This window comes from Macrobrachium rosenbergii, chromosome 16, assembly GCF_040412425.1.
Source record: "Macrobrachium rosenbergii isolate ZJJX-2024 chromosome 16, ASM4041242v1, whole genome shotgun sequence".
In the NCBI taxonomy this organism is placed as follows: Eukaryota; Metazoa; Arthropoda; class Malacostraca; order Decapoda; family Palaemonidae; genus Macrobrachium; species Macrobrachium rosenbergii.
This window is the reverse complement of record NC_089756.1, coordinates 25,600,856-25,628,017: the sequence shown is the minus strand read 5'-3', so window position 1 is coordinate 25,628,017 and position 27,162 is coordinate 25,600,856. Positions and strand designations below refer to the sequence as shown.

At 38.8% G+C, this 27,162-nt stretch overlaps 3 protein-coding genes across 7 annotated transcripts in view; 1 reads left to right on the top strand and 2 right to left on the bottom strand.

The window, feature by feature from the left end:
• The window catches only part of alpha-PheRS (phenylalanine--tRNA ligase alpha subunit), a 134,294-nt gene extending 127,343 nt beyond the window's left edge, over positions 1-6,951 (bottom strand). Inside the window, exon 1 of one of the 2 annotated variants that reach the window (XM_067118662.1) lies at positions 6,005-6,951. The gene's annotated coding sequence lies outside the window, so the exon portion shown is untranslated. The remainder of the gene's footprint in view (positions 1-6,004) is intronic. The other variant, XM_067118661.1, reaches the window with a different exon arrangement.
• Positions 1-9,347, top strand: part of LOC136847216 (uncharacterized) — a 68,010-nt gene extending 58,663 nt beyond the window's left edge. For 2 of the 4 annotated variants that reach the window (XM_067118667.1, XM_067118666.1), the window contains exons 4-9: positions 362-497; positions 1,439-1,665; positions 3,356-3,746; positions 5,088-5,275; positions 7,405-7,571; positions 8,225-9,347. In XM_067118667.1, coding sequence (XP_066974768.1) covers positions 362-497; positions 1,439-1,665; positions 3,356-3,746; positions 5,088-5,275; positions 7,405-7,571; positions 8,225-8,434 — 1,319 coding nt within the window. In that variant the 3' untranslated portion in view covers positions 8,435-9,347. Of the gene's footprint in view, positions 1-361; positions 498-1,438; positions 1,666-2,860; positions 3,747-5,087; positions 5,276-7,404; positions 7,572-8,224 lie in introns of all 4 variants that reach the window. The other 2 variants (XM_067118665.1, XM_067118664.1) reach the window with 1 other exon arrangement.
• A 2,152-nt stretch (positions 9,348-11,499) lies between these two features.
• Positions 11,500-22,965, bottom strand: LOC136847213 (uncharacterized). The gene is made up of 9 exons (XM_067118656.1): positions 22,750-22,965; positions 19,764-20,045; positions 18,096-18,183; positions 17,805-17,940; positions 17,068-17,294; positions 15,560-15,875; positions 14,865-15,034; positions 14,380-14,546; positions 11,500-13,494 (listed from the first exon to the last, which is right to left on the bottom strand). Exons 1-9 carry the CDS (start codon positions 22,759-22,761, stop codon positions 13,285-13,287), a joined length of 1,608 nt encoding a protein of 535 aa, XP_066974757.1. The 5' UTR covers positions 22,762-22,965; the 3' UTR covers positions 11,500-13,284.
• Positions 22,966-27,162: the final 4,197 nt, after the last annotated feature.

Below are 27,162 nucleotides of genomic sequence, written 5' to 3'. Positions count from 1 at the left end.
TTCTTTCTTCTTTTATTCTTGTTGACCAATGTCTTTCCGATTTACTGTTTTGCTTATGTCTGGTTCTCTATTTGGTTCTAGTTGACCAGTATCATTTTCTACTCTCCTCTTCTGGTACTAGTTCATGTAAATCGAATACTAATACTTTGTTCAGACGACAGTGAAATTCAGAGAGAAAAATAGCGAAAACTAATTCATGCAACCACCAATCAATGTCAGGAAGTAAGATCAGTAAGATCCTACTCATCTCCCGTTCAGTGAAGTTAAGCAACATTATGCGTGGTTGATTCTTGGACAGGTAGTCACCAACGCATGCTGGGAGCAATCGCCAGAATTACAGTTTTATTCTTTCATATTCCAGCTCGCTTTGGCGTCGGACAAAACCTGTTCATAAGTTTCCAGAGCAACTTCGATACTCGTATCCAGTGGGGTCGTGCCATTAAAGCTTGGTATGACGAGGTGGCAGAATTCGACCCCAATGTTATCCAACCCTTCCAGTGAGTATAAAGGGCGCTAAATTTTCGGTTTGCTCTATGCATCTTAGTTCCAGTCTTCAGCATACACGTAATTTAAGTCATAGTTAAACTAAAGCACTTTATGTTAGTACAGTAGTGATCGACTCACGCAAGACAAGGGAGAGAGAACAGGTTGAGTTGTTAGGTGCAAGTTAAACCTGGGGCTGGTAATTTCGTCCAGAAATCAATGCCTAGATACTCCGCAGCAGACTATAAGAATCGGTCGTTAACGGCTGCGGGTCACGATGAAGTCCAAGAAGCCCACAGAATATGAATAGAAGAATGGACAAGGTACGAGTAGGCGCGAGCAGGTTTTGGATCCTTGAGAGATGTGAATGATAGACGCACAAAGCTTTAGAACTGTTAGCCAATAACTCCTTAATAACCGTCAGACAATTTTGTATCACTTTTTGGACTTTGAACTCTTGAATGAGAGAAATAAGTGTCCTTACGAATAAACTGGGTTATGCTGCTGTGTTCACGCTATCAACAACCATATCTCTGGTCTTGCTTTCATTTAAAAAAGTCAGCCCTATTTTATGTCCCAATACATAAATAGTGTTCCACTATCACTGCAGAATCATTTTCAGCCATAACTTGTATCCCGCTAGTATATTTTACAGTATTTTCAGTCAAAACTTGTGTTCCGGTACCGGAAACATCCTTTAAATCCCACTGTAGTTTTGGTAACGATGTCAGCCTTCCGCTTGTAGTCCCATAACATTTTCAGTGCCATTTTAAGCCATATATTTTATCGTACTAGCATTTTAGAGTGACTGCCAGCCATAACTTGTGCTCCACTTTCATTTGAGAGCCATTTCCAGTCACAAATCAAGTTGCAGTGCGTAGAATGATGTCTTTTAGGCTCTTATCCAAGCTTCTATGTATAACCTGATGGAAAACTTCTCCACCTCATTCTTTAGGTTTTCGGCTCCAGTGGGCCACTACACTCAGATGATGTGGTGGAACACCTTCAAGGTCGGCTGCGGCTACACAATGTTTAAGGATGGAAGCTGGTGGAAGAAGCTCTACACCTGCAATTACGGACCAGGTGGCAACATCATCTTCAGCGAAATGTACCGCAGAGGATCTCCGTGCTCTTCCTGCCCAGCTGGTACCACCTGCTCTCTCGAATACCCTGGGCTGTGTAGTAAGTATCTTTCTCTGCCTCCCTCTGTGAAAGTAAGATCTGGGCACGTTCATTTAAGCCCATTGAGCCTCTGACCTCTGCACTCATTATCTCCCTCTTTCTCTCTGCTTCTAAATTACCTAATTTTTCTTAACAGTATTTGTTAATGTTTCAGGTTTGGTAAGTATGTTTGATCAGGTTTTATTTTGGGTAAAATTTTCAAAAATGTCAAAACCAAAATTCAAGATCTGATGAAAAACCATCTTTATTACACGACATAGATTTTTCTTGATAATCTTACACTGAATTATAAAGACAACGCCCATAAGAAACACGCATGAAACATTAATATTTTCGAATAACAAGTAACTTAACCTACCATGTAACCATCCACAAAATATTTGAAAAGTATTATTGAACTTTCAGGGCGACCACATTCTTTCCCATTCAAGAATATACTACAAGTGCATATTCAGAAAGAGGGAAGTTTCTTTCCAAAACCTCAAAACCTTGACTTAATCAACTGAACTTCAACCTTCCTTTTTTTGGTCGAATGTTGCTGATCTTCATACTTTCTTTCAATTCTTCGCTCGCTGAAAGTATCAGTTCTACGCATTTAATAAACTCCCATAGATTAACTTTCTTGCTTTTATGACGGCATTATTATTAATTTTAATATTTGTAGGCGGCGTTGTAACCATTTGGCGCTAACAATTTTTCCGTGTGCTTCTTGTGATGTGTCAGGCCTTTTGATAATTTGTACGCTGGTGTAAGGTTTATTACGGTAATCTAACTGTGATATATTAAAGCAGAATAACCCATATTTTGGAACAGCTACAAATTAACATCTGTTTTTCCCAAGTAATTGCATCAGAATGGTGGATTTCCTTTGATGTTTACATTGTATATGAAAAAGACTTTCTCGTAATCTTTTGGTTTTTTTCCTCCTGTTTTTGAGGTTCTCCCTTCCAAAGGTGTATTATGTTGCAGTAAAGACGGTTATGTCAACAAAGATAAAACGCTCTTTCATTAGTATTTTGTAATCACCAGCGCATCAAAGGGTAATCTAGCCTAGTTCTTTAATATATATATATATATATATTTATATATATATATATATATATATATATATATATATATAATAAAATGTGTGCTCGCGTATGTACATTTATGCATTAACGGTTGTGGGCCGCTTTTTGGGCTTTGTGTATTGCAGAGGATGACGACCAATTCGATTCCACGAAGCTTTTGCCAAACGCTGTAACTGGTGTTACCATGTCCGCCACGCCCATGACACCCTTGGCTGTGCCCAGAGACAATAACGAGGCGGAGAACGAGATTCCGCTGTTGCCCATCACGCCAGAGAGCGCTGATGTCGACGTGTCCAATAACTTTATCGGCATTAACAGTATTAACCCTGAGGACGTCGACCTCGGTGCCCTGGTTGCGTTCTTCAACGCCATGAAGGAGAACAGAAACGGCATGATTACGGCAGATGATCTTAAATTCATATTTAACGGGCGCAAACCGGGACTGGTGACGGCTAAAGCTAGCATAACAGAAAACACTACTCCTGAACCCACCACCAAATTACCAACAACCAATACACTTCCCCCCGAAACAACTACAACCACAGCAGAAACAACCACCACCGCTGCCACCTCTGAAACAACCACAACCCTCTCGACTACAACCTCTCCCTCTTCTGAAGGTCCCGCCGCATTTTCGACCTTCCCTTCGAACGGAGTCTTCCAGCAGCGAACTGGAACTGCGCCCACCTTCAGAACCAGAGCCCCCGCAGCGTTCCCAGTCTTCCAGCAACAGCAGGATGCCGAGCAGCTGGAACAAGAGTTCGAAGCCCAGGAAGCGCAAGAAGCTCAGGAAGCTCAAGAGGCCGAATTCGAGCCCGGCGAAGCACACGAGCAAGAACAAGAGCAAATGTTCATTCCCTTCCACGGTGAACAGCCACAGACAACAGATCTGCTGCCATTCCTACAGCGTGCTGGCATGAACACTCAGGTCATCCGTACACAGACCCTCTCCAGCGTCCAGAGCATCATTAACTCACTCCCTATTGGCCTCAAACCTATCGTCCTCTTCAGGTGGGTCAAGCAGTTTTTATTTCTGTATAATATTGCTGTTTATTCGTGTGTCTATCTGCTAGTTAACTGGTCTTAATTTAGGTTATTTGTAAGAGATTTCTTATGCTCTTCCATATTTTTTTTTTTACTTAAATAGTATAACTATTCTGTAAGAACTTGGTTTATGAGCTTATAAGAATAATACTACTAATAACGTGAAGCATAAACCAATGAAACTAGGCCAATGCTACTGACTCGCCAGATACTTAATTTTACTGGCTTCCTTTCATTTCATATCCGTCAAAATTACTCTCTTATTGTAAACTCTCTTATTGTAACCTTTTATTTATTCCTCCCCTATTGTAACCTTTATTTATTCATTCTATCTAAGTATTGTTCCAATGTAAAAAAAAAAAAAAAAGTCTAGGCTAGCCTATCATGCCGTACATGTCATCAACATACAAAGGATCACGGTAACTCGATGAGATTTCGACCTTTTGCTCGATAAGTTGAGAGAATACTCCTGAAATTGCCTAGTCACTGAAGTATTATGATGAACTGTATGCTCTAGAAAAATTATATAGATAGGCAAAGTATTCTGAAACGAAAACCTCAATACCATTGCCATGCATTAACTGAAATTTCCCGCCTTCTCTTCCAGACAGTCTCATAGACAACACTTTTTCGTGCTATTTCGATTATTACAGTACTCACATATTTTACATGCAATAAATTATTAAAATACCTTTTATTCGCCTTCACAAAACCAAATTTTTTTTCCTGCAATGAGATAAAACGTCAGTATTGAAGGCCCATCGTTCGTTTGTGTTTGATCTAGGTCGACTATCTGACGCAAGTGCGTTTTTCGTGTGCTTGTATTGTTATATTATGGAAATAAATCGGGCATGTTTATGATGCATATCAGAAGGCCTGATGGTTCTTTGCATGTATAAGCATTTACATGTATCACTGAAGAAATAGTTTCCATCTTCATCACAGTAAGCCTACGATATTCTTAACATGCATTTGTCACATCTACCTGAAATCTACGTTGGCGAGTACAACAGACTACAGTTATGACGGATTTAGTCGTCTCGTCATGAAAACATTGTACCATTATTATATAATAATAATGTCTCTCATGCTGTTGGCGTTGAATCAGTCCCGCAAGTGAAGAAACGTTGGCTTTCGTATTTCATATTTTGAAATAACGTTAGTTTTTAACGTTTTCTCCTCAACACAGCACACAGCCGAACAAAGCTTTCGGGTCTGGTGTGTGCGGAAACGGGTCACATAAGACCCGATAGTCAACAGACTGGGTGGAAAAACAAAAAGCGAGATTTCAGTCGACCCTTTTTCCAGATCCGGCACTGGCCAGCTGACGGAATTAGATGCCGGAACCCTCTTGCCACTCCGTCGGCTTGGCCGTTCAACCACCACCACCCGAGGACCAAAGAAGACGCCCGGCGTGCTCGTGACTTGCGACCTAGACGTGTCCCCCTGCGAGTTCACGCCCGTCGGCGCAAACTGGACCGTGGGATCCACTTCAAGTAAGTTCAACTGTGTGTCGTTACTGTAGTCAGAGTTTACGTTAACAATGGGGTTATTCTATATCCGGATAAAGGTGGTGTCAAATTATTTAATTTTCTTACATCTTTATTGGTACTATGCGAGTAAGAACATAGCCAGTTCGATTTTGCCATTAATATTACCTTATCTGATGCAACGTTTGGCGGAAAGTTGCTGAAAGATACTGCATATAACACGCGTTTATGACACCACCGTAAAATTCATATAGGAAAGTTAACTCTACGTGAATTGAAGTAAGCATACATTTTTAAAACTTATTTTCAGATGAATATTACTTTTTTTTTGGATAGCAGAATGTTCTTTGACATTGTAAAGCACTAGTGCATATGCCTATTGCAGCTTAGTTACACGCGCGTATACCCCCACTCAATATACATTCATTCCTGTGGTTTCGAAAATAGCAGGATCGCTTTTATCTTTCTCTATTTCGAGCGTTGCTGCCACAAAGTTCAACAGACATGAACCTTAAAAATTCGAAAACCATGTAAAAAAAAAAAAAATAGGGACTAACTACAAAAGTATACATCAGTGGCAAATCCTGACCACGCTCTTCCTGTTTAGTAGAGAGGGGAATTTCAATTAGTCCTATGCAGGCCATTGTGCGACTAACTTAGACTTGTGTCTATTCTCTAATATAATTTTAAAATGGAGTACAAATAATAAAGAAATATCTGAAAATGTGTACTTACCTTTCTTTTGCTATGCGATTTCTTCTCTTGTCTCTCCCCTTGAGAATTTTCTTCCTAACCGAATTTATTCGGCTTCCTTGAACCAGTTAACCATTATGTGGTTATTCTTCGTCTTGATCTTCATGTTCGAAAATAATCTTTCCCCAACCAAACACGTGTTTTGTTTCAGTGCATTGTTAGTTTCCCCTCACCTTCCGGATATCCGCAAGCTTTAACAGTTGCCAGCATAAGTCTTATAGGCCTATATTGCCAAAGTCCTATAGGCCTAGATCTATGTTACTAAAGTCCTACAGGTCACTATTGCTAAAGTCTTCTAGGTTTATATTGCTATATAAAACATTGTCGGCCTATGTTGCTGAAGTATATAGGGCTATAACACCCAGTAAAGTGGCAGGAGTTGACAAGCACAATTCACCAGGTCACGGTCGCACGTTACTGAACGACTGAACTTCTACAGTTAGTGTCCTGGGCATCTAATGGGTAATTGTGACGTCAGCGGTCTGCGCGCGCATGGTTTTATTGAAAATAAAAGGCCTATTCTAATAACAGCCAGTGCACCTCACGTGGTGCACTGTAGACATTACTAAAGTCTTTGCAGCCTCCCATATTTGCACCCACTTTCCGCTTCCTTTCTTTCAATCCTGCTGTCCCACCTACCAACTACCACTTAGTTCAGTTGTTTAAATTTTCTCCCAGTTTCACCTCTGGATCCTTGCACTTCATCACACTAATTTTCTGGATTTTCTAATCTTGCTGTTCAGCCTCTCTAACTCTCCTTTTTAGCGTCACAGGCGCTGCATGGCACCATGGCTGAAAGTGCCTCAGTGCTTGGCTGTGTAGCCTGAATTTCAAGATTTCTTTATTGATGGTAAGCCGCAGAAGAACTAGCTCTTCTACGCCACTTAATTTCGAGCGTCATGATAGACATGTATTGTTATGCACCATACCTGTGTTGAGATTGCATATACGTTTTAGTGTCTGTGCTGATGCTTATTGCTAATGCACTGGACATACGATTATATGCACTGACAATTTTTATTCTATAAGGTATTAAGTACTGTATGTATTACATGTACAAATAATAATACAATTAAAAAAAATACATAATATATGCTCAAAACAGAAGCAAGGGCTACATACATGCCGTTTTATATATATATATATATATATATATATATATATAGATTTTAATATATATATATATATATATATATATATATATATATAATGATCCATCACATATACCCATGCCATTATCTTTAAAAAATCACGCATAATATAAGCTCAAATCAGAAGCCAGGGCTACATATTTACCATGCATATATACAGTATGTATGTGTGTATGGTCAACAACCCAGCCAGAAGTCTACTTAAATGTTGAAATTTCTCCATCCTATCAGGTGAAGGACGGTTTGCGCAGGCCGTCCTTGATCAAGGCGAAGGAACCCAGCTTCTGTTCCAAAAATTGATAGCGCCTCCAAGTACAGAGAATGTCTGCGTCGCCGTTTCCCATCGTCGTGACGTAGAAGAAGGCTCCCCTGCAAACGCAACCATTCCTGAACTTATGGTAGGCCCATTTAGAGTCCAGTCGACTAGTTGTTTTATTGATTCTCGTTAAAGTATGTCACAATTTGTCGGTATGTTTCATATAAATGTGATATTGATACTGTAGCAATCCCCATATGGCTAATCATTGCAGTGTTTATGATTATATTTTCAACTATTATATCCCATTTTGTGTCCACTTGAATAACGCTTTGTTTATGATCATTATATCTCGTCAAAATTGTCTACACCTTTCACGTTTCTTAGCTGAAAATAAATTACTAATGAATATAGTCACAACAGCATGCTTCTTACATTTCAATTACAATTCAAAATTTATTCCATTTAACCAAAACTCCACTATTTGATGGTTAAATACAACACTGATAATTTCAAATGAATGAAGACAACGGTTGACTTGAAGTTCTGGCGACTGGATGTACATTGTCTTCGTTCCGCTTCTAGTGTAGCATCCCACTTTGAATCAGGATGAATGAAGCTCCAATTTTTCCTTTCTCTTTGTCTCACATTATCGTACTTCATCACTGACATCAGATTAGTTACACCAATCTATTCCATGCTAATGAAGGCGATATATATCTCGACAACCTGTTGATTGAGTAGACTAGTGTCTCTAGACCTAACACAAACTTACTCTTATTCTTGTCCCTTTAGGTGGGTGTTATGCCAATAGGAGGTGAGGTCATTCGCGAAAGCTTAGGCGGCGCCCCTGGGATGTGGGAGATGAGCCGAGTGTCCTTCAGCAACGTCAAAACGTCCTTCCTCGTCGTGATGACGGTAGCCCCTGCAAGTGACAGAGCCACCGTGGCCGTAGACGCTCTGCAGATCACCGATGGCCTCTGCTGTATGTCAGGTGTATGTTAGGAGAACGAGAATCACAAAAATTGTGCGTTAGCATTTAAATGTATCCGAGTGATTCTCAGCGCTTGTGTGTGCTCGTGTATGTGTGTGAGTGCGTACGTGTTTGTCGTGTATAATTTGACCGAGGCTTGTTTATTCAGAAAGTAAAAAAAGCGCTTATTTTTTTTAAAAGAAATCTGATGCTTGAAAAGACAAACTTATTCCAGGAATACAAACAGCTTTACGAAATGTCCAATACCGGAAAACCATTCTAAACATCCTTAATCTCTCTCAAATATAAAATTCCAGACTTCTGATGGGACCTGATCACTGGGTAGCAACCCCTCTTAAACCAAAAATTTCAAATGAGTTCAAAATGTCAAGTCTAGATGCTCAAAAGCAAATTGCAAGTCTCTCTGACAGCACTGTAATGTAGCAGATGAATGAAAGCTTTCTAAATCCACGGCCACTTGTGGCTTTTTAGTTTATGATTAGAAACATGTTCCTATGTTCAAACTGCAGTGTGTGGGGAAGCAGAGGGATTCAGAGGAGTCGCCGACGAAGAAGCCTATGACAATGGTTCTTTGTTTTCCTTGCATCATGCAATTTACATGAATTAGGAGACCTCTTAAGGCAGTTTCACATCAGCCCGTTTTCCGACACCTTTCACTTTGGCGAAAATTTAGCACCAGTTAACCAATGTTGGTAGTAAAAGTAAAGTCACGTATTCAGTTTTGCAACAATTTAAGAATAATGGTTACTTCGTGCAAAGTATGTTGGCGAGTTGCCAGAAACCGTTCTCGAGCAGCATGCACCGAAAACAAAAGAACCATTGGATGCGTCGTTGAATGGTTGTATTTGATCTTGTATGTTTAATGTGGACCTGTTGACAGTATTATTTATTTTTATGCCCAAATAAAATACGTTTAAAGACTTATCCGAATAGTTTTACTTAATTCCTCATAGTTCTATGTTTTCAAGCTTCAGTATTACGCTGCACTTGTTACCAGCCTGCTGAGGCAGTTTACAATGGTTCATTTTTATTAGGAGAAAGTGGCATTAGCCCAGTGATAACCAATAACCTTCAATCCAACTTGAATTAAATTGAATGGAATATAAAATTTAGGCCAAAGGCAAAACACTGGGACCAACGAGGCCATTCAGCGCTGAAACGGAAATTGACAGTAGAAGTTTAAAAGGGGTAACAGGATTAAAACCTCGCAGTTGCACTATGAATCATTTGTTAGGAGGTGAAAACTAAGATGGAAGAGAATATGAAAGGAGGTACAGAAAAAGGAACGAAAGGGGTTGCAGCTAAGGGCCGAAGGCACGCTGCAAAGAACCGTAAGTAATGCCGTCAGTGCACCGTACGAGGTGCACTGACGGCGCTACCCCCTACGGGATCGATCCAACTGGGAAGCATGCTAAGGTTGTGAGCTCGCATGGAATAGTTCAAAGTGCAATAAATGTTGGAAATCAGTCTAACGGACAAGAGTGTTTTCATGAAGGAATTCTCACATTCTGATCTGATATGTTGGTAGTTTGCGTTGCTTTGTTGTATAACATCAAAATTATATATGTACAGCTTTCCATGCAATTCAAGCAGCAGCTGGAAGCCTAACAAGCTGTTAAAGCATTCAAGTTACGGACATTTTTGCACGAGCTGTAATGTGGCGAACACGCGTGATGCAAGTTTTTGGATGAACTTTGTGAAAAGTATTAACAATTACTTCTTTACCTCGTCACTACGCTTACTTTTTTTATACTTTTCCGGGCATTTGTTAATCTTATGACTATTTCTATCCCAAATAAAATCCTATAATTCTATCATTCTTGTTGTCTCATATTTCAAGACAATGTTCATCAGAAATGTTGAAGCTTAAATCATCCTTTAGCATGTCTAGACCCCTTCATTCCATCCTACTAGCCCGTTTAGTTTTTTCTTCAAAACACTGAACTACATTTGAGGGTAGCCTCTTGGGGGGAACAGTTCTAGGGCACGACAACAAATCACCAGTTACTGCCTGGCTGTGCTGCCCAACCACCTGTCCAGTGGTGTGAATTGAATATTGAATTTGGCCAGTGCCCAAGCATTGGGACCTACGAGGTCATTCGGCGCTGAAATGGAAATTGGCAGTAAAAGGTTTGAAAGTTGTAACAGGAGGAAAACCTCAAAGCAGTTGCGATATGAATCAATTATTAGGAGAGGGTGGAAAGTAAGATGGAAGAAAAAGAATATGAAAGTAGGTAATAGAAGGTACGAAAGAGGCTGCAGCTAGGGACCGAAGGCACGCTTTAAGTAATGCCTAAAGTGCACCGCATGAGGTGCAATGACGGCAATACCCGCCTGCGGGGTGTCCAGTGGTGTGGACAATGTCACTGTCATACCAGACAGATTTTGCCAAGTGAAGGCATATCCCACCAGGGGTTACTAGACAGTCTGGACATGGCTTTATGTTTTCAATGATAAATCAGAAAAGCATAATTGGTGGTCAGTGGTTGTGAATTTAATGTGCTTTACTTGTACGATAATCATTGGTATAGGACAGCTACTTTGAAAACTTAAGCGATCTAGCAACAACTTACCCTAATGCAGACAAAATCATCATTGACTTCAGCTGTCATTCCATCCTTCAACTGAAAGTGGATTTACGAATTAGTGAAACATTTTATCTCTTCGGATTTATTCTTGCCACGTCATTAAATAAGCTACTTATCTCATACAGTAATTTCCAGAGATCAGTTATTATATCCTTAATCTATAATATGGCTTACATGCCAAACGACTTTGGTGTTCACTTGACTGGCAATTTTTAAACGTGTGTCAGCTGATAACATTTTGATCATAAATTTATGTTAAGGGATTCCTACAATTTAAGATAGCTGCTAAAATTGTCGTCTGATGTTTGAAATTTAGTTTGATCGGCTTGTGCCATGTTCATATGTCATTTTTTCCCCTGAATTACAACCCTGTTACGTGCATTTTGATTTATTGTAACTGTAGCTGTCATCATAACCACCACAACTCCCATCACCACCGTAGTCATGACAAAAAGACGCTAAATCGTGGATAAAGCAAACGCAAAAAAAAAAGGCAATGACCATTTTTTTCATTATAAGCTTAATATAGGCTCTTGTAAAAGGAACAAGTGTACATCATTGTAAAGGGTTACGCAATCTTATTTCCGTGTGCACTGTTGCAATTATCCTTGTGTGTATGCCAACAGACACAGGCAAACTTCTTATAATCGCCATCGTCGTCATCATCATAAGTCATATGTTTCTGTGTTGCCTCTTAGTCAAGGTTAAATTCCACATGCAGGACACTTCCACGGTGCTACTTAGGCTTGTTATCTGCGCGTCATGAATCTACATTGGTATGCGATCTACAGTTTAACGCTACAATAGAATTTTTTTTTATATTTTAATTACACACACACACACACACACACACTCTCTCTCTCTATATATATGTTATGTTCATGTTTTGATGTTCATCTCCGACGTGCTAGTACTAAACATGGAGGAGACTCCTTGGGATGCCGTGGCTAGTACCAGCCTCTCGGTGCAGATAACAAGCAAGTACACCCACTTCCACACTATCTGCTTTTACCTGTTCCGTTTTGTTTATTTATTTAGTTCTTAACTTTGATGTGCCAATGTATCCAAGTTCCACTTTATTTTAAACAGAGAGTACGTCTATATCATTAATGGAGCATACTTTTCAGCCTAGGTTGTCGAGTGTGTAAAGGCAGCCAGCAGATTTCGTTGCTTAGTAATATCATATTAAAGAAAACTGAAGATATTAGATTAAAGGGGATACTCCACAAACCCTCACAAATTTTCAAACTCGAGGAAAAAACAGAGAATAATTGCTAGTTAGTCACGTGGCCTAGGAACTCTGTAAAACTACTAAGTTTTTATCAGTAAGTGCCAAGCAAATAAACAGAAATGTCACCAAATATTAATTATTACACAGACAGCACAGTATGAATAGAAAACTTATAATCCCATATTCTTTAACATAGTCTATGGGTTGATTTACGGAATAAATATCGATACCATCTTTGGTTGTGATTATAAAACAGGTTTGATACGGTCTCACTGGCAGCGTGTGTTTACAAAATTAATATTTAAGTTACTAGAACTTTGACCCATTTAAAAACACAGCCTGCACAGTTCTGTCTTTTTGTTATATTGAACTCTAAATACTCTGCACACGTTGTAGGCAGAACTTCTGTTATACGTCATTCATCGGCTTAGTAACAAAATACAACGTTCGCTTGTAGGCACAGGGTTTCTGCCGTTGTAATCTTAAAAATATGCAAGTTTTTAATTCATCTTTGACCGCAAACAGTTATGAGCAAAATTAATTTCTTAGGAAATTATTTGGAACTAGCTTCCTTTAATACAAGCAAGATTCATGCATAGACCAACTGACAATCCAACCAAATTCTTCACAAGCACTGAACGCAGTCATCAAAAAGACATTTTTTTTACAGTTCTTATGGTAAAAAAGACAACCCTTATAACATTCAAAAGCAAGCAGCAAATCACCTAATACCTACAAGAATATCCTTGCATTTTTTTAAATATTTAAGTCATTCCTTAATGCCGTAAACAGACAACAATTCCACACTTAACGAGATACGGGAAAAAAATGCTTTTCTCTCACAAAGGTAAGCAGTAGAAATTCCTTACATTCACGACAGCATTTTTACAGTCGTGATGGTAACATGGAAGATTCTTTACAAATGATGGTAAACGGGGGAAATTTTTCTTACATTCCTGACGATAAACCATGTTAGTTTCTTTCATTCATGAAAGTGATCATAAAGCAATTCCTTACTTAGAGTAAAAAAGGCTTTTAACATTTAACATAACCCAGATATGCAGCAACGCCCATCAGTGACCTGTATTGCATCGATGTCTACAATCGCCAAACTTGAAACGGGACCCACATTCACGATCACGAGGAAAGAGGCCTTCAAATTATTGATGGTGACAACTCCCATCTCCCATAGACCCGGGGTACCTCCCAAGGTCTTGCTGATGACTTGGCCGCCGGTGGGCAGGACACCTATCTGAAAGGGAGAGTGGGGTGATCAAGAATTTGGTAGAATGGTGGGTGAAATACCGATAATTATCTATAACAAGCTGATCGATTTTATATATGAATATTAGGCTATAAAGCCCAGTACTAGGGGACATTTGGCCAATCAGTGCTTAGAGTGAAACAAGGAGTTTGAGTAATTGTTGGACAGCCAGGTGGAAGAAAATGAGCGGGAATGGAGTAATGTACAAGTTAAAATGTGGGTGCAGCTAATGGCAGAAGGGACGCTGCAAATAACCTCTCGTAATGCCTACAGTGCACCGCGTGAGGTGCATTAAAGGCACTCCTCCCCTAAGAGAAATATCCAAGGCCCCAATCGTTCTATACTAACCGTCATTATCTTCCTTCCTTCAGGTCTGGTCTAGATGAGGGCATTAAATCCGTTTATATCCCTTAGGGAAGGAGTGCCGTCAGTACACCTCATGCGGTGCCCTGTAGGCATTACGAGAGGCTATTTGCAGCGTCCCTTCTGACCATAGCTGCGCCGGTGGCCGGTAATAGTCAGGGAAAAAAAATCACAATTTTGGCTAAGGAAAAAAGTCACATTAATTTATAGTGGCCGGTAATAAAGTCACAAAGAAAAATTCACAATATTTCTGTGGGGTCATTATCTTTATGATATTTACAGTCTTTTGTTTATGTTTTTACTAAACACGTCGCAAAGGTGGATACATACCGAGTTAAAACCCTTGGGGGTAACTATCTAAGAGATATCAATGTGACTTTTTTTTCTGTGACACTTTTACCTGGATTCACAGCACCTCCATTCTCGCTCATTTTCTTCCATCTGGCCGTCCAACAACTCCAACTCCCAACTCGCTTCACTTTCTCAAGTACTGAACTAGGTCTAACTCACCGAGAGTTCTGGAAGCGTGCCATTGGTTAAATTCGCCTCTGTTAGCTGACGGCGATGGGATATGCTGATGCAAACGCTCTCCGTCGTTGGGGCAGGCACAGGAGTCTGGACCATTAGAAGGGCCTTCTCTCCGACTCGAAGGGTGATTTCTGTGTACCTTCCCTCGCCTTGGAAAAAAGAAAATCTGGAATGCACCTCTCTCTCTTTTTCTTGCCACGGGACAATTCAAGGTACAGAGTTTATGGAAAAAATAATGTATATGCAGAGCGAGATATGTCAAAACCTCCCTACCGACAGATTCTTGAGCTAGTTATTCAGAATTCTCAGCATAAATAACCTAACCCACAGTGGGCACACTACTAAAATCAGCGTCCATTCAACAGAAATGCTAAACAAATCAAATCTTGCCCACGCCCAGCGTCTCTCACGAACCCTTCCTTAACTCAATGTTAACCTGCAAAAGCATATTAAAAACAAAAACTTACTAGGACCATGAGCTACGGACCAATTGCCACCGACCCGTATGAATTCGCAGGGGGAAACATCCAAATCGCACACCAAGAGTTTATGCGGTTCTCCCCTTGGTGGCGCCTCAGTCTTGTTGGAAGGAAGTAACGTATCGGCATCAAGCTCCATAAGTTTTCCAGCACTTGACCTGCGTTAAGAAATCGTACACACATTAGCTGGTGCCAACAAAACTTGGCTACTAATATACTTTTGTTGTGGCTTCCTCTTATGTGACCCGACATAATGTGCGTGTGCAAGGATGGTACTATAACTGGCCTTCTTCCAGTTTCCAGTTGGGTACTTGCTATCTCTCCACTTCTCAGCTTTACACCAACGAGTTTTTAAACTAACTCCAGTGCAACAGAGATCCAAAGAATTATTGGCAATTGATGTCAATTATTCGCTTCACTTTCTGCCTTTTCTTCTCAACCTTTTTTGAGTCCAAACCTTCTCAAATTCCCCGTTTAAACCTTGGGATTCACTTAAGAGTTTAAGCTATGTTCTGTATAATAAAGCCTAAGCATCGGCAATTTAATCACCAGCTTTACTCAGAATGTTTACAAGGTAATCGACCTTCTAAGAAAAGGCTTTAACGAGCAAAGATTATATAAAAGATAAAAAGAGCAAAGAGTATTAAGAGACAAACAAATAGATGATAGGCGAACATTCTTACCTGTACAGAATCAAAGGCCGGTAACCTGGAGGGAGAACTTCGTCCCTTATTTTCTGGACAGTCTTCGCAGAGGAAGCCCGGATGACTTGGGCAGTTTTGCCGATTTTCTTCAAGAATGGAATCAGATCCTTCAGCAGCGCTCGTTCATCATCGAGGGGCTGATCTGGGTGGTCCTTCGAGTGCGACGTCTGTCCTTCAAAGACCATGAAGTCGGATTCTCGTCTCTGCCTTAAATGTCCCGTGGTGTCTCCACCTTGGTCAAACTGACTGACCAGATTTAGCTTTGGTGGTGCTGATGTGGTTGCCGATATGGGAGCTAAGTGTTAAAATAAAGGCAGTTTAGTAAGACAGCTGATACGAAAACAAATTAAACTGAAAACTTAAGGAGACAAAAAGAGGCCAAGCTAACAGACCTAATGATCTGATCTGATTTATGAAAATTTGGCAATAAATTCAAGTAAGGGGCACTTTCACCCGTTTAGCGCTCAAGACAGTGAAAAAAAGGAAATTGGAGTGGTTGGGCAGCAAGATGGTATAAGGGAGAGGGAAAGGGAATGGAGGTAAAGTAAAAAGCTAAAAAAAAGTGCATCTATGGGCCGATGGAACACTGAACACAACCTTTAATGCGCCACATGAGGTGCACTGATGGTACTAACCTCCCGAAAGGATCGGACCTAAAGAGGGTCGATATGGGTACCTCCAAAAATCAACTCCAAAACACGACTACTTTAGTTAATCCCACTTAAATAGCTTACAATCAAGCTAGGCATTAAGCGTTGGGTAATGTAGATTCAATGTATGTGCAGTCTGATACGACTGAAGTAGTATTTCTGAAAGATGGGAAATGAGTTCCCCTATGCATAGTTGACTTAATAAGCCGTGGGGCGGGCAAACTAATGTTGAAACCAGAAAAACCGTGAAAGGAAAATGAATGTAGCTTGACGCCGAAGTGAGCTATACATCAGAATTTTACCCGGGAAAATTTTAGGGATCTGGGAGAGAGAGAGAGAGAGAGAGAGAGAGAGAGAGAGAGAGAGAGAGAGAGAGAGAGAGAGAGAGAGAGAGAGAGAAATATTCGAATGCTTGTCAACACAGGGGGGAAAAAGTTAAAAGACGAGCAATCTGAGGGTCTCTGAAAATGGTGGAAGAGGTAGACTTCCAGTGCTTCGAGTTCAACAGATTTTTCTTATTACTGTCCTCATTGATATCAACATTGTAAATATTCCTTACATAACCGCTGGAAAAAAAGTACTTCCTAATGTGTACATTGTTAGAAATATTTAAAAATAATTCAAAAGCGTTGTACAGAAATGAACAGTTATAAGTGTAAAGTGATTACAATTCCGCTATTCTATGATGCGAGATAGATTAATGGATGCTTTTTTTATATCTAATTAATTTTTAGATATTTCAGTACTTTGACCTGCTCCCGAGATGTTAAGATTAACTGATATTGCCTACCACAAAACGTTGGCAATGCACCCAGCTCAGATGAGTAGCCTACTTACCACATAGTCCGGGGTACCTGGCCGAACAGGCAGTGCCACCTGGACAAGCGGAGCAGGGATCACCTGGCTGATACATCTCACTTGAGAGGATGTTCCCACCTGGCCCATAATTACAGGTGTAAATCTTCTTCCACCAGCCATTATCCAGGAACATGCCAAACCCACATCCAATTTTGTATGTGTCCCACCACACCATTTGCGTGTACCGGCTCACGTTCGTCGAAAACCTTTGTAGTTGTAAGGATAAAGAGGGCAGAGTTGGATTTTGCGTTTCAGAGACGCTATTTTTACATCATCTAGTTTTCCCATTGAATTCTCCTGATAAAGTCACATCTAAGAATAAAATTGAAACTAACAACTATAGCTGAAACTGACAAATATCATAACAAATAAAGCAAAGTTTACATGATTTAGCGTGATGAGTAAATGAGATCACGAGATAAGGGTTGCCAGTACTACTTAAAGCTAGTACGTGTGTTCGCCATCCATAAGTTACTCGAATGTACCGTGAAATGTTCTTTTTATTACATAAAAATATATAATTTATATGAAAGTGTACAATGATACTACAGAAAGAGGAGAAATGCAATGCAGCTATATCCGAATGATGTTACAATTATTTCTGTCGACGATGTTCCACAAAAGGCACTCTCTATACATCCCTAAAAAGCGTTCGAAATATCCCTAAAAAGCGTTCGAAATATTCCTAAAAAGCGTTCGAAATATATGGCACCTACTGGAATAAGTTGATGAGATTAGGATCGAAATAAGTCACCTCATGGTACCAGCTCGCCACGACGCGTGACCACTGAATTTGGGCATTAAACTTGTTCTGATAGATCAAGAACAAATTTTGGCCAACACCGAACCTCGCTGAAAATCAGAGTAGTTCGCATCGATAATCAAACTCCCATTCTACGACTAAGGATACCATTTACACTAATGCATATTCCATTTTTTATAATGACACTGTCTTAGAGGTAACACAGTCCTAGAGTATGACAGTTAATAAATTCAAGCCTACTTACAAACACGGCGGCAGTCTACGCATTCCTTGCCGAAAATACACTGATCTGCATCTCGCTGGGCAATGATGGCCAGTTCATCGTCCCATTCCTGAAACCATGAACAGATTGTCCATATTTACTATTTATGGATTTGGAGTGGATTGTCCTAGCGACCCTGTACCTAATGTATTATATAACTGCTGAGCAAGAGCTTAGAGTTTTTCCGTTTACTTTTTGGGGTTAGACCTATCTTCTTCTTTATCTTCAGCTTTTCCCATCTTTATATGGAGTCACTGTTTGTTATTAGTCTTCTCCATCTTCTGCGATCATGCACCATTACCTCACTCACGTTCTTCTCCTGCATGGATTAGACCTATCTATCGTACATTATATTCAAACAAACTTGTGAACCCTATGTCCGTTTTCCTATATCGGCATTACCTCTTGGAGACAAAAGCATTCTTTACCTTATGATCTCCAACTGCATATAAATACCTCATTAACCTCTTCCTTTGCACTTATTTTATCAGTTCAAGTCTCTCACAAAATGTATGCTAGATTTTTCTACCATTTGAAAACTATTAACCGACCATTAATAACATATATCCTTTCTACAGCATAAAAATATTACTGAATCGTCATTTTCATGTTTGTAGCGTGGACTTCAGTCCTGTTTCACCTCTAGTTTTTCTATCCAAGTACAATAAATAGTCTCTTACACTCATTAAAATTAATAAAAAAAAAAGTCTGGAACGTTAGACCTCCAACAGAATAAACGAGTATATCATCACCATAATAATTTTGTTAGAGGCTTGGGGTTGCGGTCTCGTCACGTCTCTGTTACCCCTACCCAGTCTAAACTAATTATTATTGATAAAATATAAGGACACTGAAAAATTACTTTCCAAATAAATATATAAATTATGAATTTTAATCGTAATTAAACCTCATTGGTTATAAGGTATGTGTTTTTGTTGAGTTGTAATCCTAAATTTAAGAATATCTTGTTCCACTTCTGTGTTACTTTAAGGAATCTGTTAAACTTTCTTGTTCTTTATTAATTTGTAATGTACATCTTTTGTAAATATGTTTTTGAAACAAAAGAAAAAAATTATTTGAAAGCAATCTGTTACCCCTAATCAGTCTAAACTAATTATTTGAAAGCAATCTTTTACACCTACTCAGTCTAAACTAATTATTTGAAGGCAATTTGTTACCCGTACCCAGTCTAAACGAATTATTTGAAAGCAATCCTTTACCCCTACTCATTCTAAACCATTGGTTCTCAACCTGGGGAGGCGCGAACCCCAGGGAAAAATTAAAAATTCCCTACATATATTCGTTATTCTCTTAAAGCTGAGGAACTAATATTCAGAAGTTTATGAAAAAATGCAAACGTTAGATTCCTTATAGTCTACTACCCCAGTTAGACTCGTTGGGCTTACCACGTTTTGTAATTATTTACTTCCCTCCCTATCCCTCGAAACCCCCCCCTTTTTTTTTCTTTAATTCTGGGAGGGAATTTTACTCATAGATGCAAGGGGGGCGTGGAGGGAAGGGCCAACACTTAGAGGGCGCGTTGTAATAAAAAGGGTTGGTCTAAACTATTTGAAGCCTATCAACATGTCCCTGACAATGATAAAAAGCAATGAACTCTACCGTCCGAGCAACAAGGAAAGAACACCTTACCATTATCATCATATTGGAGGCGTGGGGTTGCGGTCCCGTTGAACCTCTGGTTTCCCTACCCAGAGCCACTTGCGATCTGAACCTGTTGTGAAAATCGACGATCATTGCCGCGTCCTTTGGGGTGACCCCTCTATACTGCACCTGATTTCCACAGTATTTGCCGACATTCTCGTGAGGACACAAGGAGTGAAGGGGAGTGAAGCTGCAGTACGGGGATGTCGACTGCAACAGCGCCAGAGGAAACCATAATAACAACAGAAGCCAAATCCTTTGGTTTAACGCCTGTGTTAATGAGAAGATAATGCCAAATAATCGCGTGGCGAAATTGGTTCCTAAGAGGTATGGACTCTGTCTTATCTCTGACAGTATAATTCTCTCTGTCTCTTTCTCAAATTTCAATTTTACGGAGATTCATTCTGGTGGCTGGTAATAAAGTCACAGGTAAAAAAAAGTCACAGAAAATAAGTCACAATTTTGGCTAGGGAAAAAAGTCACATTAATTTATGGTGGACGGTGATCATTAGGTTAGGTTAGGTTGGTTAGGTTAGGTTAGGTTAGGTTAGTTAGGTTAGGTTAGGTTGGGTTGGGTGAGGGTAAAGGTTAGGTTAGGTTACTTGGTGAATGTCCAGAAGAACTCCGCATGCATAAAGTACCAAAATTAAAAGTAAAATGTAATATTTTTCATATTTAAAGCGTTTTTAGACCACTTCTTATGATGAGGGAAACACCCACAATTTTGCCATATTAGCTATGGAGGGGTTGGGGACAGGTATTGTCTAACCTTATAAGTCAAAAATCGAAAATCATTGGATGGGGAACTAGTTTTTCTGAGAAACATTACACTCTTTCTGAGAAACATTACAGTAAAACTCATTTTCGAACTAACTCAGTAAGATCAAGTACGATAAGTGCGGTAAAATTTACAGTTTCGGTCAAATTCATTTCATATAAAATTACATTTTCTAGCTTAAAATAGTGTACTTTCAACGAATCTGACCTTTATTTCTACCGCAAATGATTAGATTTAGAGATACATGGCGCCATGGGTACCGCTCTCAGTTCCGGGTGGTGCAGCGCGCGCTCACGCGCTTATGCACATTTTTAAATGATTGTTGCAAGCTCGTATGTTCTGGCAAGCGTAATGGCGCTGCTGCGGCGCTTTGCCACAGGGGTTACAGGGAACGAAATTTTACTAACGTCTAGTTACAGTTTCGGTGAAATTCACAGGCCGAAACTGCAATGTTACCCTTCGTTAACCACTTCACTTACCTTTAAATAGATGGTGGTATAAATGTTCACGAAGAAAGGTATTCACAACCTGTGGAGTTCCATTGTAATGTCCATGGAAACGACCAATAGCCTCAAAGTAAGACAGAGAACACCCACTGCAGACGTGCACGACGGAATCCATGGCAGTCAACTGAGCGCACTTTTGTAGAAAGCCAGCTTATTCCAAAATCGCAGTTAATTGGATATTCTTGAAACAAAGCAACCAATCATGTTTCAGCATTTGTACCGTACTTATAATTCATAACGAAAACAAAAGACGATTAGGCATTTTTACCCACAATACATTGACAAAAACAAAAACGCATCAGCAGAAAACTGACACGGCAGCATAAACGCATCCTTGCGATAACAACAAGGCAACAATATTCATCGGCAAATATCTCCGTAACTCTTAATTTGCGGAAGATGAGTAAGTATTTCGTATGAATCATGACAAAAATATATGATAGCAAGTAAAAAAATATTAGATATCCGAATTTGACCGAAACTGCAATAATACCCGAAGGAGCTACTGGATGTAAACAAACGACTTAGAAAAATTTTCGAGGATGCTGATTAGATAATCATTAATATCTCGGATATGGTGAATCTTCTCAAAAAGTGTTCAGAGACAAAGTTTTTATTATTTTATATTGTGAAAATTATAGTGTGACCTATTTTCTTATATCTCACCGCGGAGTTGTTCTGGACATTGACCGGTTACTTTTTTCCCCGTGATTTTACTATCGGCCACCATAAATTATTGACTTTTTTTTCCTGACTTTTTGCCTAGATTCAACGGCGTTCTTATGCCTAGGTTCTTACCATGTCAGCATAATCATTATCACTGATACAACATTATTATGACAATAGAAATAGAAATACTTTGATAGTCAGTCTCTATCCCCAAGACAGTGCGTTCTCGTGTTCCCTCTCGTCCACAAGTTTGGTTTTGTTTAACGTAAAAAAATGTATTTTCTGTACGTAAAAGCAATCATTCTCGCTAGCAAGTTTACTATCACAGTGACCAAGGTTTAACACTTTTTGGGAGGTAGAAAGGGACAAACTTTCTGCGGCCTTGTTCCCATTTTTGGAGTACAACCACAACACCAACTTCATCAACTACTAAAATCTAAAACCAATCTTGCTGAACTTAAAAGTGATGATGCTTATCATTCAGTCTAACTGGCTAGCTACTGCAGTTGTCGTGTGTGCGATCTTTATCAGGATCTCACAATCACCGTTACGTGCAAGTCAAGCTTCGGCAGAATTTTCCTTGTTAAAATACCAGTCTCCAGCCAACACATTTATACTGGCATGCTCCGTCCTTGTGTGTTCCTCTATGAAAACAGCGAGCCGAGATCAGAAGCACAACCAAATCCTTTGATTTATTACTCCTTATAGACGAGAGCCTTTTAACTTTCACTGTGTATGACCTGATCAAAATTCTAATCTTAGTGGGGAGGTAACAACCCATTACGTAATGAAGTGCACCGTCACGAACATGAAAGGGAAATAATTTTATACACGCGGAGTATCTGGCTTTGAATGAGGATATAACTTTATCGAATGCAAAATTACTTTAATTTAATGATATCACTACCCATAATTTCGACGATCGCGAACGTGAGCACACACTGAGTAACAGCACTATTTGACACACGAGTACCTGAACTTTATTTTCATAGATAATTATGACACGAGTTGCATCACTCACCATACTTTCCATATTGACAGTTATCAAAAACAACGACGCTGAAGAATTCGGAAAATTTCCGTGTACTGAGCACCTCAGTACGGAGCAGACTGGGGTTTGGAGCTTAGGTTAGAGGTATTGTTTTCAAAATGCGGAGGTCCAAGTCTGGCGGGAAACGACCGTTAGGGGTAACGAGCCTAAAACAAACGACGAGAACCAATTTTCGGAGCTGACTGTGGTGAGTAGTTACTGAAATGACTTTCGTCTTCACGGAAAGGGAAGTTAGTTACTGATGTTTCCTGATGAAAAACCCTGCGTAAGTCATATTATCACAGACAAAAATTATAACCACAACTTATGAAAGCGAAATATCTAACAGATCCCTTAAGAATTGTACAACACCAAGTTTAACGACGTATATCAACAATTATTGGGACCAAGATGCTGAAAAAAGTATTATAGAGGAACACGGCGGGAGCATAAAGTAAACTCCCAGATGATTCAAGAAGATGCGAGGAGAATGGAACTGAATAAAACTAAAGTAAAAATTATAACCGACAAACGAAAATAGGCCAGACGATTGGACAAAATAAGGGTAAAAAATGACAGTGAAATCAAGTGAAAAAATGAAGTCAACTGATTCGGAATTTCTCCTCGTAAATTACAAAATCTATAGTACGAAGCGTCAAGTCACAGCGTAAACCTAAAAAAAAGTAAGTCTTTTAAATCTTTAATTAGAAAAATACATTTATGCAATTTTACAGTTATTTCATAGTATTTGTATAATTTTACAAAAAATGTAATTAGATATTTTGTTAACTGTAACTTTCTCTCTGCATTTCGTTTTAATCAGGTAGGCTTATTTTGACCAGCTAACAGGACCTTAGTTTTTTTCAATAAATTCAGAGGAGATGATTCGTGTGGGTTTGACATTAAGAATGATAGGTTTTGCGTTCTCTAATGTGCCTTTTTCGGAAGCCAAAAACCCTTTACCGAGAACATTAAAAAGTTAATTTTTTTGTGGGGGGGGGGGCGGCTATCCATAACAACCTCCCATGTAAACGTATTTTTAACAAATTTAAGAAAATGACGTAGCGTACATGAACACCTGAAGAACATTATGCTTGGGGACTTTTCATTTACATTACTTTAGTTTTTAATTTATTTTATAACCGAAAAGCATTATTCATATATATATATATATATATATATATATATATATATATATATATATATATATATTTATACAATGCATATGTATATTTACATATATATATGTATATATACACACACACATATATAAATATATATATATATATATATATTATATATATATATATATATATATATATATATATATATATATATATATATATATATATATATATATATATATATATATATATGACTATTTATCACATCACCATGATTCATATATACAATCAGAAAGCTACAAACGTCCTTTAATATCCAATTCGCTCTACTCGAAATAATATATTTTTTCATATATGTTACCGAAGGGGAATTTTTTAGTTGATAATAAGTCCACTGCGTCAGTGCGTCCCTGTAGTCCTGATTCCTCGTCCGTCGCTGGTTCGACCCCACGGGACGGTGGACTTATTATCAACTAAAAAATTCCCCTTCGGTAACATATATAATAAAAATATATTATTTCGGAGGTAGAGCGAAGTGATATTAAATGACGTTTGTAGCTTTCTGATTATATATATATATATAGGCTATATATATATATATATATATATATATATATATATATATATATATATATATATATATATATATATATATATATATATATATATATGACCTATTCTTTACAGTTGCTTACTTGGTTTCTCAGCCTCTTTCCTTCCGCAAGTACGTGGACTGAGCGTTGATCTGGTACGCCAGTGGTTGACGGTTCGAATCCCCAGCAAGGAGTTGGGTGTTATATATACGTATATATATATATATATATATATATATATACATGTGTGTGTACGATATGTATATGTATATATATACACTCATATAAATAATGTATATATACTGTATATATATGAATTTACATATTAAACGACATTTGTAGCTTAAGTTTGGGCATAAAAAAAATGTTACAGTGTATGTGACAAAAGTTTATATATATATATATATATATATATATATATATATATATATATATATATATATATATATATATATATATATATATATAATATATATATATATATATATATATATGTATATATATATATATATATATATATATATATATATATATATATATATATATATATCACATAATTGAATAGTCATAACCGACCATTCTGAATTTTGTTCCGATATCCCAAATCTGAATGCGAGTCACAAACATTTTATTTGCTGACGCGGCTTATTTTCGTTTTACAGGAAGTCACGGGTAATTAACAGTACCTCCAATAAAAGCACCCGACTTTATGACTTTATGGCATAATTCGGTTTTGAATGACCGGATAATTTACCGGATCCTTCGTCAGTAGTCCTACGTTAATGTTTGTTCCGCTTCCTTACGCTGGGCTGGCTGGAGTCAGTGTTGCCAACTCGCAGGCAGTGTGTATCTTAAGCTATATATCTCACGATGATGATGGATTTTGCCTAGTCTGCTATCAGAAGACAATAGTATCGTTAAAAGTTAAGTATATCTTGGTTTAACCAGACCACTGAGCTGATTAACAGCTCTCCTAGGGCTGACCCGAAGGATTAGACTATTTTACGTGGCTAAGAACCAATTGGTTACCTAGCAACGGGAGCTACAGCTTATTGTGGAATCCGAACCACATTATACCGAGAAATGAATTTCTATCACCAGAAATAAATTCCTCTAATTCTTCATTGGCCGGCCGGAGAATCGAACGCAGGCCCAGCAGAGTGCTAGCTGAGAACGATATCGACTCGTCCAACGAGGAACTCGACAATACTATCGTGCTTTCAGCAGAATTCTAATCATTTGTTCGTCCTCATTTTACAACTTTCCAGTGCGTTATGAACTACATCACAGTTTTGTCAGGAATATGATCTGCACCTAGAATATTCAATAAGATGTAATTGGTATAAACCCCAACAAACTGAAGTTGTTTAGCTAATACGTTAAACGACTGACTCCAAATATAAATTTGAGTGGTTTTTATCAAACCCTGTAATTCATATTTCAAAGGCAAAAGCAGACTCTACCTTTAAATTCAGGTTGTTGATACGGTACATATATTATTATTAGTTCGGTAGATGAAACCTATTCACATGGAATAAGCACACTGGGGCCATTGACTTGAAATTCAAGCATCCAAACAAATGTTGGTTTCAACCTCCCACCGCAGACCCCACACTGCGGCAGTAACTGATCATCATACAGAGCCAGTGATTTTTTCATCGCCCCGCGGGAGGCTCGAACACGCGACATGTGAGCGGCATGCCACGACACTAGCGACCATACCAGCTAATAACAAGAAATAAAAACCATAAGTTTGACCTCTCTCTTAAATCGGGTCATTCTGTCGACCAAAATATAAACAAACATCGTCGTTTTTTATCGTTGACACTTGGCAAATGATCTTGATTAGTTGGACGAGTTGAGAGGCCACTTACTTGCCTTGGGTATCTTATCTTGGTCCCAGTCCACCGAAATCTGTGAGACTCGCAACTCCGCTTTCGTGCACACGTGTGGGCATTGACATTCAAGTCATACAGTGTATTCAATTGTCAGCTAGTGCATCATCAGGCCTATAAATCCATAAAAAAAAACTTGACCACACTTTCTGTACCATCTTAAGGCAATGGCCCATGCTGGCACAAGTCCGGCTAAATTCAAAATAACCAGCAATCGAAATGAATCTTAAATAGCAACATCATTGTCACACACTTCCATGGAACAGAACAGATTATAGATTTTAGGCTAAAGGCCGAGCGCTGGGACCTATGAGATCATTCAACGCTGGAACGGAAGTTGACAGCAAAAATATTTGAAAGGTGTGACAGGAGGAAAACCTCTCAGTTGCACTATGAATTAATTGTTAGGAGAAGATGGAAAGTAAGATGAAAGAAAGAGAATATGAACAGCAGCACAGTTAAAGAATGAGAGGGGTTGCAGCTAGTGGCCGAAGGGACGCCGCAAAGAACCTAAAATAACGCCTACAGTGCAACGCATGAGAGGCACTGACGGCACTACTTCCCAACGGGGGCAATTCCGTGGAGTCCCTCGCCCGGGAGCTGATAAATCTGTTAATTACTTAATGTCAGAGGATGCGGTTAATGCAAGCATCAGAATGTCTTCCTGTTTTGAGTGACCTCTAGAAACCAAGGTCAAGTTTTACATGTTAGAAAAGGATTATCGACTGGTATGGTAATAGTATTCTTACAATGTGTATCAAGTCGGCCATTTCTCCCAAGCATACTCTTTAT